Source organism: Candida pseudojiufengensis (genome assembly GCF_024610245.1).
Source record: "Candida pseudojiufengensis strain CBS 10847 chromosome Unknown scaffold26, whole genome shotgun sequence".
In the NCBI taxonomy this organism is placed as follows: Eukaryota; Fungi; Ascomycota; class Pichiomycetes; order Serinales; family Debaryomycetaceae; genus Lodderomyces; species Lodderomyces pseudojiufengensis.
The window spans coordinates 174,687-193,649 of record NW_026261541.1 but is presented as its reverse complement, the minus strand read 5'-3'; the positions used below and the strand labels follow the sequence as shown (position 1 = coordinate 193,649).

General features: G+C 29.0%; 5 protein-coding genes across 5 annotated transcripts; 3 read left to right on the top strand and 2 right to left on the bottom strand. All coding sequences in view use genetic code 12, as the record gives it.

Annotated features, from left to right (window-relative positions):
- Positions 1-195: 195 nt before the first annotated feature.
- On the top strand, positions 196-1,200 carry KGF55_005272 (uncharacterized protein; the record flags this gene model as incomplete). The annotated part of the gene is made up of 2 exons (XM_051760267.1): positions 196-226; positions 296-1,200. The coding sequence occupies 2 exons, from the start codon at positions 196-198 to the stop codon at positions 1,198-1,200; spliced, it is 936 nt and encodes a 311-aa protein (XP_051612084.1).
- A 58-nt stretch (positions 1,201-1,258) lies between these two features.
- Positions 1,259-8,635, bottom strand: UTP20 (Utp20p; the record flags this gene model as incomplete). The annotated part of the gene is made up of 1 exon (XM_051760266.1): positions 1,259-8,635. The coding sequence occupies one exon, from the start codon at positions 8,633-8,635 to the stop codon at positions 1,259-1,261; it is 7,377 nt and encodes a 2,458-aa protein (XP_051612083.1).
- Positions 8,636-9,054: 419 nt separating this feature from the next.
- KGF55_005270 (uncharacterized protein) lies at positions 9,055-10,461 on the top strand (the record flags this gene model as incomplete). The annotated part of the gene is made up of 1 exon (XM_051760265.1): positions 9,055-10,461. One exon carries the CDS (start codon positions 9,055-9,057, stop codon positions 10,459-10,461), a length of 1,407 nt encoding a protein of 468 aa, XP_051612082.1.
- A 1,191-nt stretch (positions 10,462-11,652) lies between these two features.
- ALI1 (Ali1p) lies at positions 11,653-12,564 on the top strand (the record flags this gene model as incomplete). Its single annotated transcript, XM_051760264.1, has 1 exon — positions 11,653-12,564. The coding sequence occupies one exon, from the start codon at positions 11,653-11,655 to the stop codon at positions 12,562-12,564; it is 912 nt and encodes a 303-aa protein (XP_051612081.1).
- Positions 12,565-12,717: 153 nt separating this feature from the next.
- Positions 12,718-13,857, bottom strand: END3 (End3p; the record flags this gene model as incomplete). The annotated part of the gene is made up of 1 exon (XM_051760263.1): positions 12,718-13,857. The coding sequence occupies one exon, from the start codon at positions 13,855-13,857 to the stop codon at positions 12,718-12,720; it is 1,140 nt and encodes a 379-aa protein (XP_051612080.1).
- Positions 13,858-18,963: the final 5,106 nt, after the last annotated feature.

Here is an 18,963-nt window from a genome sequence, read left to right as displayed (position 1 = left end):
AACGAAATTACTGAACTATCGTTGTCGTTCAGTTCTTTGTAGTATTGAAACATTAATATTACAATTTCAATTTCGCGAAACGGAGTTTTAACAAAAAAATTTGACATGCATGAAAAATGTCAATGGTCTAACAAAGAGAATTTCGTAACTCTAAAATTCAATTGATAGCCAAACAAGTATATGGAATAAATCAAGATGAAGACTCAGAATCCTGGAGAAAGTGAGGGTATGTTCAAAGTTTTAAATGGTAACCACGAGAAATTTTGTCAAACTTTATACTAACCACCAACTATAGAAGATAGATTTAAACAAAAATGTAAAGACCTTCAAAAGAGAATAAAGGAAGTGGAAGAAAGCAATGAAATAGCAACTATAGCATATAGTAGAACCCAATCAAGTATAAGAAGATTAAGATTAGAATATGCAATACTAATGGAAAGATTAGAAGAAAGATCACAACATTTACCTGATGGAATAGTACATTTTGAAGAAATGGCAGGTCCACCAACTCCAAATATTTTAGATGAATCAATAGTTAAAAACTCCAAAAACGGATCATTAGGGTCAAGTAGTGGGGGAACTGGAAGCAATAGTAAAAAATCGTCAAGTAAGAAAAGTACAAAATCATCATCATCACCTAATCAATCATCTTCCACTAATGGAAACCAAAACTCCTCAAACAAGAATAATAGAGATCCAGATTTACCCAAAAGGCCGACAAATGCATATTTGCTATTTTGTGAACAAGAAAAAGAAAAATTAAAAAATGATGAATCAAATAATAACAAAGACTTATCAAAATTAATGACCGAAGCATGGAAAAATTTGAATGAAGAGGATAGAAAACCTTTCTATAAACTTTATGAGGATGACAAATTAAGATATCAAAGGGAAATGACAGAATACAACGAAAAGAAAGAACTAGAGGAGCAATCACTTCAAAATAACCTAGATGAAGGAAACGGACAAAATGAAAATACTGAACATGATCAGACCAAAGAGGAAGAAGGAAATGAAGATGATGAAGAAAGAGATGTTAAACGACAGAAGTTAGAGCAACCAGAGGAGGCTGATTTTACTATTTTCAAAGAAGAAGAGGAAGGGGCATTGGAATTACCAGAATTCAATGAACCAGAAGCTCCAATTGAACCATCATTGCCAAATGAGTCAATAGTAAACGAAACTATCAATGAAGAGTAAAACCTTAATTTCAAAATTGTATTAATTATAAATAAAAAAGTGATGTGCTACATACATTTTAAATCACTCTTTTTTTCTTACTTTTATAATATCCATTTTCATCACGTTCGTTTTTCCTTTTCTCTCTAAACCTTTCATGCTTTTTGAAATTCCTTTTAGCAGCTATAACGGGAGCATTCAAAGTTAATTGAGCCTTTTTAGCTTTTCTACTTCTCCTTCTTGCATCTACTTCTTGTTTAATTTTAGCAAATAATGAAGTGTATTCAGTTATACCTATTTTTTCTTTAATTAAGTTTAAAGTTTCTAATGATAAATTCGTCAATTCATCACTTTCCATAGTTCTAGCGTATTCTGAATCAGTGAAATTATATAATGCTGCTATTATCTTTTCTGAAATTTTTATTGATTTAGAACCACTTATGACTTGTAAAAATAAATTCAAAAACTTAATTGACATTTTTTTAGCAATAATTGATTGAAAATTCTCTTGTTTTATTACACCACATATTTTATTCACCAAAAAGTCGTTTGCATGTATCTTATCATTTGATTCATTTTCAATGTATGTGTCATTAGCTTCCCATTTTATCGCAATGAACACCAAATTTTTGATACAAACATTCCCCAATTCTTCAGATAACGAGGGAGTTCTCAATTGATGAATCAACTTGATCATTATTAATTCTAATTGAGCGCCTTTAATTTTACTCTTGTCTAAATTTGCGAGCGGGATTGAAATTAACTTACAACAGATGAGTCTAATCCATGAATGTGGATACAACAAACAATCAATTATCGAGACCCAGATAGTTTGAAATTTAGCCTCGAATGTTTGGTCCTTCACATCGGATGCAATTGAACTGAAAGCAGAAAGGGCAGAATAAATTAATTCCCATTCAACGTCATTTCCTTCATCAGAAAATTGAGCATCTTTCAAAATTGCTTGAATATTGTCTAAAACCAATTTATTTAATTGTTCGTTATGCTTATACCCAAACACAGATATGATCAATTTGTAAATTTGGAATCCACATCTTTTCAATAAAACCTTTGACTGTTTCAACCAACCGGAACAATAATCTTCCATAAATTTAATATTTTTAACCTTTTTCATCAAATTTATCAACAACGAACTAGCCATCTCTCTTGATCTTGCTGAACTATCCATTATCAACACATTGGACAAGGCTATAAAAAACGAAGAATTCAATTTTTCTAATAAGTCTTTACCAGCTTTCATGATAATCAAATGAATTAACTCCATAACTGATTGTCTTCCTTCTTCAGTCGGATATGACAAATTATTCACCAAAAACTTAAATTGTTTCTCTAACCTGCCTTTACTTTGATCATACTCCATGAGAAATTGAAAATAAACTGATCTTGACATATCTCTAATTTCTTTTGTATGATTAACAATCATTAATTTCGAGACACTTTCCATAATATCATAAATCTCAGGCAACATTAAATGTTGAGAAACGACAGCTTTTAAAAATTGAAAAGCTAATCCTTGTCTATTTGGCTCTTCCAAATCTGGTTGAATTCTACTCAAAACATAACTTATTGCTGATTCTTTCAATACTACTTTTGGGTTGTGTTTTATAGTTGTAGCTAAAAACTTTAAAGCAGATTGGACTATATCTGAATTTGTAGTGGGTGAATCTTTTATAATAATTAATGCTTTTCTAACACAAGTTTTTAAAATGTTTTGAGTTTCTTCGTCAAATGGTAATCTCACAACTATTGATAGTACTTTTAATGAAGCCAAAATGACACCTTCATTTTCTGAATATATAGCAGTAGTTAATAATGGAATAAATCCTTTCATATTTGACGTATTTAATAACAGTTCATGACGTGATATCGCAGTTCTTAATAATTCCAACGAAAGTTTTTGCATAGTTTGTTTGTAAATAGATTTATCAATGTGTGTCTTAACTTTCCTGTCCAAAACAGTCAAGAAGTGAGCTTCTGTAGCACTGATCAATTTTTCTTTCTCTTCTTCATTATCAATTGACATCATGAAAATTTCATAACATAAATGTAAAATCTTCACATTCGATGCATCAACATTATGATGTAAACCCATCGATAGTTTCCTCAAAACTTCATCTAATTTAACTTGAACTTTATGATTGACAACTTCTTTTAATAATAATCTAATAGGTGCAATCAATTCACCAAATTCATTCAAAGTTATATTTGATGCTAAAATTTCACATGTATCAAAACTTTTTTTAAATTTAACTTCCTTCATCTTACTAGTATAACCATCCGCGTCCTTTTCTTGACCAGCAGCACCAAATATATCTTCCATCACAACATTCATAACTAATGGCACTGATTCATTCAAATCCCCATGCTTCAACTCTTTTGATAAACATTGTAACAAATAATTCGTAGTGAAACTTAAAACATGAATTTGAGAACCTCTTGATAATGCAGTCTGCAATTCTTTTAAAATGAATATTAAATAATGAGAACCTAATGATGTAGTAATTTTACCTAGAGTCTTTCTTACAGCATCTCTCAACTCTTCTGATCTTGACCTCATAACTTGACACAAATTGGTTAAGACTTTGGGTAATTCATCATTGATTTTTTCAGGTGTGATACACATTATTAAATTAATGGCAGCTTCAGCTAATGGGGCTCTTGCAACTATTGTATTGTCATCACGCACTTGCAAAATTTTTGTGAGTGTTGGTAGAATTTCCATCAAAACAAATTTATCAAACTCATCTTGCATTGACAACATCTTCAACTCTTTCAAAACAGTTGATATTGCTACTATTAGGTTAACTTTCTGTCTCAAAACATCCGTTTCTAGTTTTAGCCCACTTATATATCGTTTAAAAATTGCTTTGTATTGATTCCAACTAACAGATTCTGCCAAAACTTTAATAGCCTCTAATGATTCAAGACCAATGTTCCTGAATTTCTCTTCCTTGGAAACAGCATATTTTTCAAGTAACGGTAATATATAATGAGATATACTATTATCATTCAATTTGCCTCGATGTTCTAATAATCTTCGTATTGATCTTTGACGTAAATGTAATTGAATATGATTTATATTTTTGAAAAATTGCAGCTCTTCGTCTTCATCATCACCGATTAATATCTGCATATCACTTAATTCATTAAAGAATTTATCTTCTTGCACAATATACTCTAATAGTGATACATATTCGCTTTGAATATCTTCATTTTCTTTCCTCAAACCGACTCTAAGTATTGGTAAAATTGTATCTTTCAACAAATGTATGTATGGAGCAGCTTCCTCAAAAGTTGTTTTTGAGTTATAACAGTCTACAAATCTTTTCAACATGAAAGTGGCATTTTCTCTAATAACTAATTCTGTAGGATCATTGATGAAAAACAAACCAGCATTGACTAAGGGAGTCCATTGTAATACATCAAAAGACTTGTAATATTCTTCATTAATCAATTTAAACGCATTTAATCGTTTTTCAAAATCATACTCACTCATTCTTGTGGTGTATGCATTTAAATCAGAAATTAATTCAGACACTAATTTCAATTCATGAAATTTAAGACCAAAGGAAACAAATAAAGTTGACAAAGTCTCACGAATTTCTCTAGTTGGAAATATTCTTAAAAGTTTGGAACAAGCAAGGTATAACGGTTCAATATCTTCAAATGAACATTCATAGGACCCGATCAAAGATGACAATGATATAAGGATATTTGCTTTATCTTTGAGATCAATGTGTTGATTACTTTTCTCGAGTGCAAAAGTCAATGAGTTTATTAAGACCAGTTTTGACTCATTTGTATCTATGTATTCTCCTTCAATCATCAATAATAAAATTCTGATTGCTTTCGACCCAACATCACGGTTATAAATACGATCAATGGTAATAGGTAATGTTTGTAATAAAGAATCAACAACAATTGCTAGTAATGTGTAATAATCATCATTTGATTCATTTTTCTTCTCTAGCGCTTTTATCGCGAAATCCAAAACTTCGGAGACAACAGATTCTTTTGCATCTTTCTTTTCCAAGATAGACAACACAGCTTTAACAGGTTCAAAATCATTAGCGAAAAGGAATGGTAATGTATTAAATTGATTTATCCATGAGCATATCAAAAGTAATGCCGCCGACGGTTGCTGGGAGTTTTCATTTGCAAAATTATTTAAACGTGGTTGTATTAAATTATTCGAAATAACTTGGACGTAATTCTTCCAATTAAAGTCTGGACCTAAAATCGTGAACAATTCTTTTAAATTTCTCATACCAATCAGTCTTATACTTTTTGCCATTTTGACACCAACAATTTCCTCATCGTCTTTTTCCTCAACATCAGCCACAATGTCCGATGAACAATCTAGTCTATTTTGAGCAGCTAATAATGAATAAATCAATGGTTCAATTGTAACAGACAAAACAGATGCATAATTTTTACTCAAAAGTTCGTACATTTGATGAAGTAAATTCATATAACCAGTAATTTTGTTCAACTCACCTTTAACCAAACCCAAGCTCGCCAAAGGAGCTCTTCCTTCAAAATAATCTTCATAATTCAATTTCTCTGAACCTATATTTATGAATGAGATGATATCCGCGTCATTGAAATTTGGTAAACTTGACAATGCAGCATTTCTATAACCTAATTTACTCTTACTTGAAGGTTTACCTTGTACTTTCCCAAATAATATTCTAATCACTAATGGCATGATATGTGATTTATCCTCAATTTCAAATGGGCTGTTTAAATCAGTAAATTTTGATATTTCATCACTAAAAGTTACATCATCCAATAAATTTTTTAAGTTATCTCTATATTTGTTGATTATCGGGTCATGAAATGCAAATATGACATCTAGCGATAATTGCTGAACTTTCGAATATGAACTGGACAAAAGTGATAACATTCTTGCATACAATTTCTCACTATCTTTCAACTTTCTTAAATTCTTCAATTTTGATATCAAAACTAGAGAATCATTTTTGTCATTCTTGGACCAGTTTTGAAAATTCTCGCTATTTTGACCTTGACCTAAGAATAAATCAACTAATTCAGATTGATTGACTATGTCTGGGGAAGCTTGTAAAGCATGTAGAACATTAGAGCGTAACATGACTTCGAATGAATTTCCATTGCAAGCAGCATTACATAAATTTGAGATCGAGGCATTGATATTCCTGAATGGACCCAAATAGTTGGTTTCATAAAATTCAAAATTTTGTATCAATTTAGTACTTTGGGGTTGCCAGTCTATCAAATTTGAAAACTTTTCGTCCTCAAAACCATTGGTTGATGTCTCATTATAGTAATCCATAGTTAAAAGTGTATAAGCATTCTCCCATAATTCTGATTTACATGAGCTTGATATTGTTGGCAAAGCTTCAAAAACGGCTTTCCAACTTGGTTGAAATTTATTAGACAATAATCCAAAAAAGTATTTTGAGATCAATATTTTATCGAATTTTGATGGACTTATTTCTTTTTGAAAGCTGTTTGCTAAATTTCTGATCCTCAATGTGAGATCTCTTCCAGTATGTAGTGACAATGGAATTTCTTCTATTATTTTTATTTGTGATAGAGTCTCCGATACAGCCTCATTATTTAACCTTAGTATAAGTTCTATCAACTCAATAGCATCTGACTTTGATTGATGACTCGGTAGTAAAAGACAATTTAAAACGTTGTCCATAAAAATCTTTGAATTTTCGGAAAGTTTAATTAATTCTGATAATGCTGGTAGGAAACTTTTGGACTTTTGGAATCTTTTGAAATTATTCACAAAAAATTCAACCATTTCATTTAAAATGTGGGATGACGATGTTAAAATTGGCATCAAAAGGTACATGGTGAGACACACAAGCTCATTACCTAAGGTTGTGTCTGGTGATTCAAACAAAAGTTTGCTCAAAATAGTTTCATCAACTTTTATGTTTTTGGAATGTTTAATTAATATCAATTTCCATGAAATATCAAAAAACCTTTGATGCTCAATATCATCCAAAAGGGTTCCAACTAATTTGTTAGCAGTTGAATTAGGAAAACTAAATTTTGTTTCTTTTGAAATTTCGAGGAAAAATGCCTCTCTTTTAAACACCTCCTCGTCATCACTAAATTTATTCATGTAATCTTGTATGTACAGGTTTATGCCAAATTCTGATAGTTTCGAATACTTGTTGTTTAATCCTGAAAACATGAATGGTAAGAATCCAGCACCATTATTGATGACCATGATGTTATCAATGAAACGCTTTTGATACTTTATTAATGCCTGCGTTGGAACATTTCTAAAAACAACCAGTAATAAATAGACAATGGATTCATTTAGTTCTATTGAGATTGACTCCTTAGTTTGCATAAGCACAATAATTTGATCAATCAATTGTAAAATTTTACTCCAATTTGAGACTTTTTTCCCCGAATCGGTGAAACAAAGGGTGGAAAGAATTTGACAACTCATCAATAGCACAACTTCATCTTGATTTTCCTGTATTAGTCTACTTAATTCTTCTGAAATTAAATTATAGAAGCTTTCACAAGCTTCTGCTTCTCCGTGGTGTAGCACGTCCAATAATATATCCGAAAGTAGACTGACAATTTTCAGTTGAGCCTCTGTGTGTATTTCATTGATAACACAATCCAATATTATTGTAAGAATTGTCCTAGACTTTGTGTGGAAAGTACCTTTTGTATTTTTCATTGACTCACTGAATATTATTTTGATTGATTCCAAGTAATTTGCATTAGTCATGATTGCATCAACTTGATCATACAATGCATATCGTATGAAACTTCTAACCACATCTGGACTCAGCTTTCTGACTAAAAATGATAGCGATTCTGCACAAAATCTGGAAATATATTGTTTATTCGTTAATTTCAATAAAGGTATTAACTCCAGAAATGTTGGTATTAAGTCTTCTGTCAAATATTTCACCAAGTATTTGAATGTAAATGCTAATGTACTAAATGCCCAGTCTAATGCATTCGATGAATTTCGACTATTTTGAAGATCATTTGGATTAACTGTTAATACTATTTCGCTTATTAAATTCAAAGTTTTTGGATAATATGGTAAAAAATCTGGTCCCAAATCGTGAATAAACTGACTAAGTACTTCAAATAATGGTTGTAGTGAATGTATATCGTTTGATTTAATTGCTTCGTATATTGCTTCATATATTTTATCTTTATGATGGATAACTTGTGGTAATGACTGACACGAATCTATTATATCATCTATTAAACCTGTGAAAGTTCCTGATAAATTTAATTCTTGCCAATGTTCCAAAGTTGAGAGAGTATGTGAAGATTCAACATCATCATATACTCGTTTATTTAATCTTTTACTTGGTTCTATTTTGATTGAATCAACCCTTTCTTTAAATGAGACGAAACCATGTCTTCTACTTGATTCAGTTGTTTTATTCTTCGGCATGATTATACTTCTTTATTTACTATTTCATTTAGATTTAAAAATCTCTTCTTCCTTTTTATTTGGTCTTTATATTTCTTGTATGAATGCCTTTAATTAGTAGTTTTAAATATACTAAATTTAGTTTATTGAACTCTGTTAATAAATCATCTCTTCATAGAATAACTATTATATTTTTATTACACAAAAACGCTTATTGTACTTCAAAACGGTTTTATTTTAGACTGAGAAATATTAAGCCAAAGAACAACATAAGAGAAGAAAGCAAAATTAGTGCAATACTTCCTAGACAAGTCTTTGTCCATTCTCAAGTTAGTCTTTCGATGTACAAGGAGAGTTGAAAATCAAGTACAGTTATTTGCAAGATCACTTATTTTTAAAATTTAAAACACAATTGGAATAACTTTCAAATTAGCAATAAGATGTCCACTAATGAAGACACTGATAAAACTCCCCTACTATCTCAACAAGGAACCTCAGAAAATGCACTCTCTCCAGCTACATCCTCCTCATCCAAACTGAACCCTAGCAATAGTGCTGAAAATACAGTCAAAACAAAAGCATTAATTCCAAATCGTTTACCACCAAAATCTTTAAATAATACGAATTCGACATCATCAACTAAAATCCATTCAAAAATTTCAAACTCAAATAAGATTGGCTTACAGAGGACTAGTAGAACTTCTCAAAAATTAAAATTGTTACCCGAAGATCCAGATTTCCATAGCATAAATAACAATGATCAAGTCAACGCTGGCGATGACGATGATGATGATGACGAAGATGATGACGATGAAACAAGAAGTAAAAGACGTACGAGAGTGTATTCCCAAGCTAAAATGATCACTGACTCAACTGCGAGAAAAGATGCTGAAACATTGGGGAAACTGCATCGAGATTTATTACCAAGAGTTACAGCCTATTGCACTTGTGCTTCCTATAAAATGAAGGACTTATTAAGATGGTTGAAAGACAGAAAAAGAATCCATAGTACAAGCCCAAAATTATTTGATGAATGTCTATATACACCTTTCGAATATAAAGATTGGAGAGGTGATAGTAATGGTAATAATAACGAGGAAGAAGATGGACATAAATTAATACGATTAGCAGATGAAGGTGGTGAAATAGATATTGGAAAGAAATCAGATATCTTCATATTTGAGTATGGTGTAGTCATAATGTGGGGTTACACTCAAAAGGAAGAGATTTCTTTTTTGAGTGATTTAGCAAAATTCGAGAGTGAAAAATTATCAGAAGAAGATATTCAAATTGAGGAATTCAATTACTATATCACGAAATCATATCAACCAAGAATTTATAATGATTTTATAACTTTGAGGGATGATGATAATTACATGTTAAAATTATCCATATCTCATGCATTAGCTCAATCTGTTAAAATATCATTATTCGAAGAATTAGTAGACAATACCATAGAGGACACTCAGGATATACCGCAACAAATAGCACAAACAGGTAAAGTTGAAATGACAAGAGACGAAATAATGAAATCAATAGGTGAATTATTCATCTTAAGAATAAATATAAATTTACATGGATCAGTACTAGATTCACCAGAATTGATGTGGGCCGAACCTCATTTGGAACCTATTTATCAAGCAACAAGAGGTTATTTGGAAATAAATCAAAGAGTTGAATTGTTGAATCAAAGGTTGGAGGTTATTTCGGATCTCTTACAAATGTTGAAAGAACAATTGGGTCATTCTCATGAAGAGAATTTGGAGTTCATTGTGGTAGTATTGGTAGGAGTTCAAGTTTTGGTCAGTATAATTAACATTATTATTGATGTTTTGACTTATAAGTAATATAATTGCATAAAAATCTTTAGATAGCCCATTAATAGTTTCAAGTCAACTTTCATTACAAATTTTAAATATTTGGATATTAATAGGTTATATTCATTTCACTTGCTCAATTCCTGTTCTCTTCGCTATCTTGATATGAATTCGTCGAGCTTCTAGATGATGCTTTATTGAAAAGAAAATATTAAGACGACGTAAGCATTCTGAACGCCATTTGTACCTATCCTATTTTTCAGATTGATGATGGATCGATATTGAGCGGGGTTAGGTCTGAAATGCATTCATGCTCTCGTTTGAAATAGATTTTTTTTAGGTCGTATACTTTATGTACTTGTATTTTCTAAAAGCTATTTATTTCGTACTATCTTCGGATAGTACATTTGTCAAATTTAACAATACAGAGAAGATTAGCATTGTCCTTGCATAAAGATGACACGCATTACAAAGAGATTTAATATTTTTTTTGCAATTTTGAAATTATAGACTGGTTAGTCTATGCCGCAATGAAAAGTTTGTAATATATTGAAGGATTCTAGTGGTAATAAGCGTGTTCAATGATACATAGCCTTGGTTTCGAACAGGTCAATAATCAGTTTTAATTTTTTGCATGTCGTGAAAATATTTGACACGTCTTGCTTTTTCTTTTTTCAGACACTGATTCACCCAATTGTAATCATTTAAATTCTACTTACAAATGTTTCACTTTGTACTACAAAACCAAATAATTTACTATGTAATGACTGCTCTTCAAACATAAAGCCCTTAAAGTCAAGCACAATTGAGGGGGGTTTTAGTACGACGTTGAAATTTTATTAATGGTAAAACCCAGTAAAGTGCTTCTCCGATTATATAACTTTTGTATCTCTAACGACAAAACTCTTTAAATTAAAGTAATAAGTAAAACATAAAAATAAATTTCGCTAGCGAAAAAATCATCTATCAGATATTGAACCAATTACTTGAAAAGATTTTGAATTTTTCATCAATTTTAATTAAAGGACCCAAATTAATTCAACAACAACATTTCAAACATACATTCTAATTAAGATTCAATTTCAATAACTAAATTTCACATAAATTGTTTTTATGATTACTTTTGCATCAAAATAGTTTATTTTATTTATTCGTTTATTCATTCAAAATTTTTTTAAAAAAGACTGTCATTATTTCAATAACATCTCATAATTTCCAATAATGATTCCAACACTTAAAAGGGCGGTTCAAAGGGCTCCAAGATCAATATCAACTCAATCGAAACCATCAACCTCAATAGCATCCTCAACCTCATCAACATCACCAATAATAAAATCATGTCGTTCATTTTCAAATACATTAATTTCACGAATTGCACATGAAGAAGATTTGGTAAATCTTAATGAATTACCAAGAAAAGAAGAACCAGAGATCTATGTACCATTAGTAAATCCAACTGAAAAATATAAAAATCAAATTGAAGAATTACATAAATTTGGTACTTATATAATGTCATGTTTACCAAAATATATTCAACAATTTTCAGTTTGGAAAGATGAATTAACTATATATGTTGCACCAAGTGCAATAAGACCAGTAATGTCATTTTTAAAAAATCATACCCCAGCACAATTTAAAGCTTGTATGGATGTTACTGCTGCTGATTATCCTTCAAGAACTAATAGATTTGATGTTGTATATAATTTATTATCAGTTAAACATAATTCAAGAATTAGAGTTAAAACTTATGCTAATGAAACTAGTCCTGTTCCATCAGTTACACCATTATATAATGGAGCAAATTGGTATGAAAGAGAAACTTATGACTTATTTGGTATTTTTTTCACAGGTCATCCAGATTTAAGAAGAATTATGACAGATTATGGATTTGAAGGTCATCCACTAAGAAAAGATTTCCCAACAACTGGTTATACAGAATTAAGATATGATGAAGAAAAGAAAAGAGTTGTTTATGAACCTTTAGAATTAACTCAAGCTTGGAGAAATTTTACTGTTGGTTCATCTGTTTGGGAACAAGTTGGAGACGGTAAAGATTTTACTCCAGAAAATTTTAAATTACCAAAACCAGAACCAGAACCAGAAACGGATGAAAAAGATGGTAAAAAGAAATAGATATATAATCTAATAAAAGTTAATTAAATTATAGATGAATGATGTTTTGTTAGTTTAGGATATTCCTTGAAATTATTGAAGCCTAGCCTCGATAATTACCTTTTCGAAAACTTTTATTAAACTTAATCTACAAACATTCTATATAAGTGTCTTTTATTGTAGTGCAGATATTTCTTGATTTAATTTATTCAATTCTTGTTTTCGAGATTCCAAATATTCTTGTAATGATTCAACTTGAGTTTCTAAATCTTTTATATCATTTTCAACTTTTATTAAATCTTCTCCATCATCTAATTGTTGCTTTTTATATTGTTCTTGTTTATATTTTAATAATTGTTCAAATTCATATTTTATTAAATTTTGTTTTTCATTTTCTTTTTTTTCTGATTCAGACCTTGTTGAAACTTCTTTTATTAAATTTTCTAAATCTATTAATTCTCTTTTTAATCTTGCTTCTTCCCAATCTGTACCTTCAACTCCTGAAAAATCTGTTCCTTTATCTGATATTGTATTGTTTTGACCTAATTTAGTTAAATAATCATTTGCAAAAGATCGTTTTGAAGCTTGAGTTTGTGTGTTATAAGAAGGTTTATTTTGAGCTTTTAAATCATAACTGGGAACTTCTTTTGAAAAAGTAGCTCTTAAACTTGCTGGTACTCCACGAGGAATTCTTTTACCATTTTCTCTTTGATTTAAAATATGTAAAAATACTAATGTTTGATCTTTATCTATTGTTTCAAATGATTTTGGGTTAACTAAATTCCATGCTGATGATATATCACTTGTGGGGACATTTCTTAATGTTGAATATAATGAATTTAATGAATCAAATCTTATTCTACCAAAATTATCATTTTTTGATTGATATATAGTTTCATAAGTTGATTTATCCTTTGGTGAAATATACCAATCAAAATTTTCACTTAAACCATCTTCATCATCTTCATAATCTACTCCTATATTTCTTCCTTGAGTTACTGCTTGGTTGGCTTGAATTAAAGCAGCTTTTGATGAAGGAATTAACCAAGAAGGTAATTGATCAGGTACTTCAGCTATAGAACCATTCACAAGATCAAAGATTAATCTCATCGTTATACAAAACTCTTCAAAGTCTAGACTTCCATCATTATCGATATCACTTAATGCCCATATTGATGATAATTGTTGTTGAGGTAATCTTGAATTCTTTAATACTGGAGCAACTGTATCACCACTTACTTTGTTATCAATTGGTTTTAGACCTTGAAAAATTTGCCAATATTTTTTGATTTCTGACTCTTCCAATCGTGGCATGGTTTAGTGTTGTGTTTTAAGGTTATAGGTGGTATAATTGAGCCGGTAATTGAAATTGAATGAATATAGAATCCGTTGCTAAGTTTAGGTCTTGGTGATATTTTTTCGATAGTGTGTCTTGTCGTGGAAGTTGAAACTCAGACAACTTTGGATGAAACATTTTACCTGCAATTCCATTCCACTTTAACAAATTCATGTTATCATATCTTTTTAATTTAAAAAGCTGAGATTATTTAAGACAATTCTATATAAGACATCGATATTGTGTTAAGCTGACATCTTGTCAGTCCAGAAAGTTGACATCATTACTCTGTTCAATCTTGCACCTATCATTTCAATCTCAAAATTTGAAACCCAACTTGAGTGTGGTGTGATTTTTTATCACACTTTTAACATGCCATCTACAGTTTTTAATCATTTCAAGTCTTTACAATCATGAAAATTTCCAACGTTGATTCAAGTGAATCTAAAAGAGATATGCAGTCAGTCAAGTATAAGTCACCTACTTGTCATTAGTAGTGATAGTTGTTCTTGATCTGCTATGATTGAGGCGAAGTATTTTTAACACGAGATAAGACCACAATAAAATATATATCAAACTTCATATTTTTCAAATGTTGCACAACATAATTAATTGAAAATAATTTACGATCTGAGACAAAATATGTATTATGATAACAAATCAGTTGTACAAAAAAAAATAATATGTATGATACTTCCAAATAATAATATTTTTTTTGAAAGGAATTTATTCTTATCGTAAATCATTGAACTCCTATGTCAAAGAGAAGGAAAATGGAAAGGATTTGGCAGGTCCTTGACAAGGTTATTTGACATGATCTGTTGAATGGATAAAAAAAATGAAGTCGGTTTCGTGACATCATTTCTAATTTTAGTCTTTGACTCATATATATATTATGCTTCTATCGAGGGTCATCAGTAAGGCGGGCACTGTTTTAAATCATTATTTCTATAAACACCCTGATTTACAAGTATGAGAGAAAGATAAGAAAGTCATTGAACTTTTGGGTTTAAGGTACATTGTTTAAACTTTTTTACGCAACAAGAGTTCAAATATTCTTACAAATTTGAAAACCCACTACATCCAAAATGTAAGGTCATTGACTTTTTGAAAGATTGGATCGATGATTGATAGAATGAAACCAACCTAAGTATAATCAAAAATTTTATTAGAATATCAATAATGATTCAAAATCAGGGACTTTTTCAATTTAGGAACAACTCATCGAAAAAATTTCGAACTTCTTATTATTAAAAAATCTGAGACATGCATTTACACCCCTCGTATTTATACTTATTGTAAAAAAGCGGATAAAATTAAGGAAATAAAGTATTGTAAAAATTCCCCCAAGTTAAGTTAGATAAATTTGAATGAGACCCCCCGTTTAATTTCTTTTCATAAACTTCATAAAATTATTTTATTTGAGATTATTTATCAAAAAGAAGTGGCTGGTATAATAAAAGCTTCGTTTGGAAGTGGGAAAAAAAAGAAGGAATATCCACAAATCAAAATATCAATTTGATGGTAAGCAAAAAGACACAAAACCAAAATAAGATTTTTGTGTAATTTATGCGGTTTCACTTTAATGCAATCTTAATTAATTAGTAAACAATTAATTAACCACAATTTAAGGAAAGGAATGAAAATAAATAATTATACGGTTCAATCAATCAATCAACACATCTGAATAATTAATTCAAGAATAATTCAAACAAATTCAGGTTGTAGGTCTTACATTGTTTAATAATATTCTTTTCTTTTTATGCCCATAAGTCTTTTTAAAACACCCCCTCTCCTTCATTACAAATCAAATGAATCAATTAATCATTGAAAAGATAATTGTTTCGAGTGAAATAGATAGTACGGATTTAAATTAATTATCTAAATACACGGAGAATTCATCGACTATTAAAGTATTTGTTTATGAAAGAAACAACATAAATTATTGTTGATATCAATTGAGCTATTAAATCTGAGATTTGGATCATTACGAGATCTAGGGATCTTTCAAATTATAAACTTTAGCCTCAAAACCTACGACCTAAAGTCTCTGATGCATTTTTTGTGACTCTCCACGAGCTTGACGTTGTCAAAGAAAGGATTAATCGTTAGCAAATGTTGATTTCAAAAGTTGCTTAAGCTTGATAGACAAATTTTTATTCCCTATGTTTACCTTTTTCAATTCGGGATCTCATGTTTTTGACTTTTTAGTTCCGTAAATTAAAATCTTATGAATTTCGGAACACAAAATCTACATTCAATTATTATTTTTTTTCTTTCAGATTTCGCTAATCTGTTAATTTAGTCATTTGAAAAACCAACTTTTTAAGTAGTTTACACTAGCCCCAATTAAAATATTTTAGATATAAAAAATTTTATCGAAAAAATGGGAATCTAAACTTTTTATTCTCAATAATCAAATCATGAATTGTAGAAAATTAATCGGCAAATACTTTTTTTTTCCTTACTTCAATAAAAATGACAATCTTTACAGAAGTAATTTATTAAAAAACTGCATCAAGTTTTAAAATTGCATGTTAAATTTTACTTTTAAGAACAAATAAAAAAAAAATTGATTTAGTTCGTATCACAATACGAAATAAGGGGTGCAGTCGAACAATTTTTTTTTATTATTCTCCAGTTTTTCGGAAACTCGGAGTCTTGCTTTATGTTCCGACAAATTTGTGTAATTTTTGAATTCGGATTGATTTGAGAAGTGAATTAAAAAGAATGAATTCCATTTTCAGTATAAACTCCGAATAGCGTTGTCTAAACAGATTTATAAAAAGGTAATGAATCGTTTATAATGAAAATATCTCCACTTCAATCTCGTTTCTTATTATCTATTTCATATTTAAAAGAAGTCATCAAAATTTAAAAATAAGAAACATTGTCTCACAATTATAACTTCTATTTGCCACTACTCTCCAATTGAATTCGAATTAATAAAATGTTATTTGTTGAAAGTTTAAATATTAATTTAATCATACTTATACGACTATATTACCTTTTTTTTAATTCAATTTATAACATGAGAGATTATTAAATTAAACTTTAGGCTTTAAGTATCTAATATTGGCAAAACAAATTATCATTTTAATTATTAAAACGCAACTATGATTCTAGACATTCAAAGTTTCTTTAAAAGTGGAATGTTTGAATGACTGAACTGAATATGAACTGAATAGAATGAAAAAATGATAAATTTATAAAGTACTTAGGTATAGAATCTTAAAATTAATTTTAATCTTTATCTATTTAAATCTCATCAATTCAGTTTAAATTTATTGATATTTTTGGACTCATAAATGAATTAAGACAACCATGAGATAATATCCTATATAATTAACGTCGTATTCTTATGATTCCATTACAAATGAAGGTTTTAATTTCAATATAAATCAAAAGTATTGGCCACAACAGGCTTGGGTTTATAATAATTAAACTTTTTATAGAACTATGGTTAAAAATTAGTAACCAAGTAGACAACTTTTTACTACTATTTTAAAAATTTAACGAGATTTAATTATTGATTAAACTAAAAACTACTAACATTTAAACCGACCTGAGACAAGTTTTAATAATAGACATATTATTATTATTATTATTATTATATAACTCTGCAATGTTTATATTTAAAATCTCTATATTTACCTTTTTATTTTTTTTTCTTTAATCATCATTACTCCGGTTGGTATTCGAATGATTTGTTTTGGTTCGTACCAATTTTCTCACTAAAATCAATATGATTACACCCCCATAAAAATCGTGTTATCGAAAAAGAAAAAACAACAAGCCAAATATTTTTTTTTTTTAGTGAATTGATGTCAATAATAATAAATTCCTGTATATAATTAAAGTGAAACAACATCTTAACTAAAATTTATAAACTTTGCATGAATTTGTCTCACTTTTTTTTCGATTGTTATCAAGATTTGTATAAACTTAGTTAGTTATATAAATAAACCCAATATCCCTTGTAAGAATATCATTCTTTTTCTGAATTCTTGATGGAATTTTTTTCAAACTTCATATCAACAATCTATTCAAAATCATTTCATTAAACATATAAATTTCAAATAGGTATGTAATAACTAATATAACAACAAGATCCGATTCCAAATAAATTTTAATACCTTCAATATTTCAATAAATCCAGTAATTTCAAAAATTTCACTCCTTCCTGTCCGATTCCTTTTTTCCTTATACCAATTTCAATACCCTTCAACTATCAGATTTCTACTACTTTTACAAATTCTTTTCTACAAACACTCAAATCAAATTCAATTTATTGTGCAATTTATATGTAAAATTAAAAAAGTTTAATAAAATTTATTATCCCAAGTAGTGGCGAATGGTAAAAAAGCAATTTGAAATTTCAATTGAAAATTAATCTCCTTCATTCCATGAAGATTTATGATTTTAATGGAGTTTCCCTGTTTTTTGTTTTGTTATCATTCTATACCATGTTTCAATCATCAAATTCTTCAAATCAATAACTGTTTCATAGTGTGATTATAATAATGTATTTCATATTTTATATTTCATATTTTCCTAAATCAGTTTTATTATTATAAATTTAAGACATACACAAAATAGTATTTCTATTACACAAACTTAAAATATTACACAAAATAAGAGAAATATTACTATTCACACATTCACACATATAATGCACAACACAATAATTTATTAACTTAACTAATTGAACTCAATGCATAATTTATTATTCAATACTACTACTACTACTACTACTACTACTACTACCTACTTCATTCCATACACTCACACACACTCACGCACATTGTTCACAAAACTCATTTTAATTAAGACATGATTTTATTGTCTTTTTCTTTTTCTTTTTTTAAATGTCTTAGAATTTTGAAGATTTTATTTTTAAGGGAAATTGAAAATGAATATTAATTTTTTTACAACCAATATAAAATTTATAATCTTATGTTTTATATATCATTCATTTACTTTTCAAATTCAAAGTAGGGAAACAATAGTGGTATAATCAACTATCATCATTAAATTTCACTTAATAATAAATTTATTTTCAAAAATCATCATACATACATAAA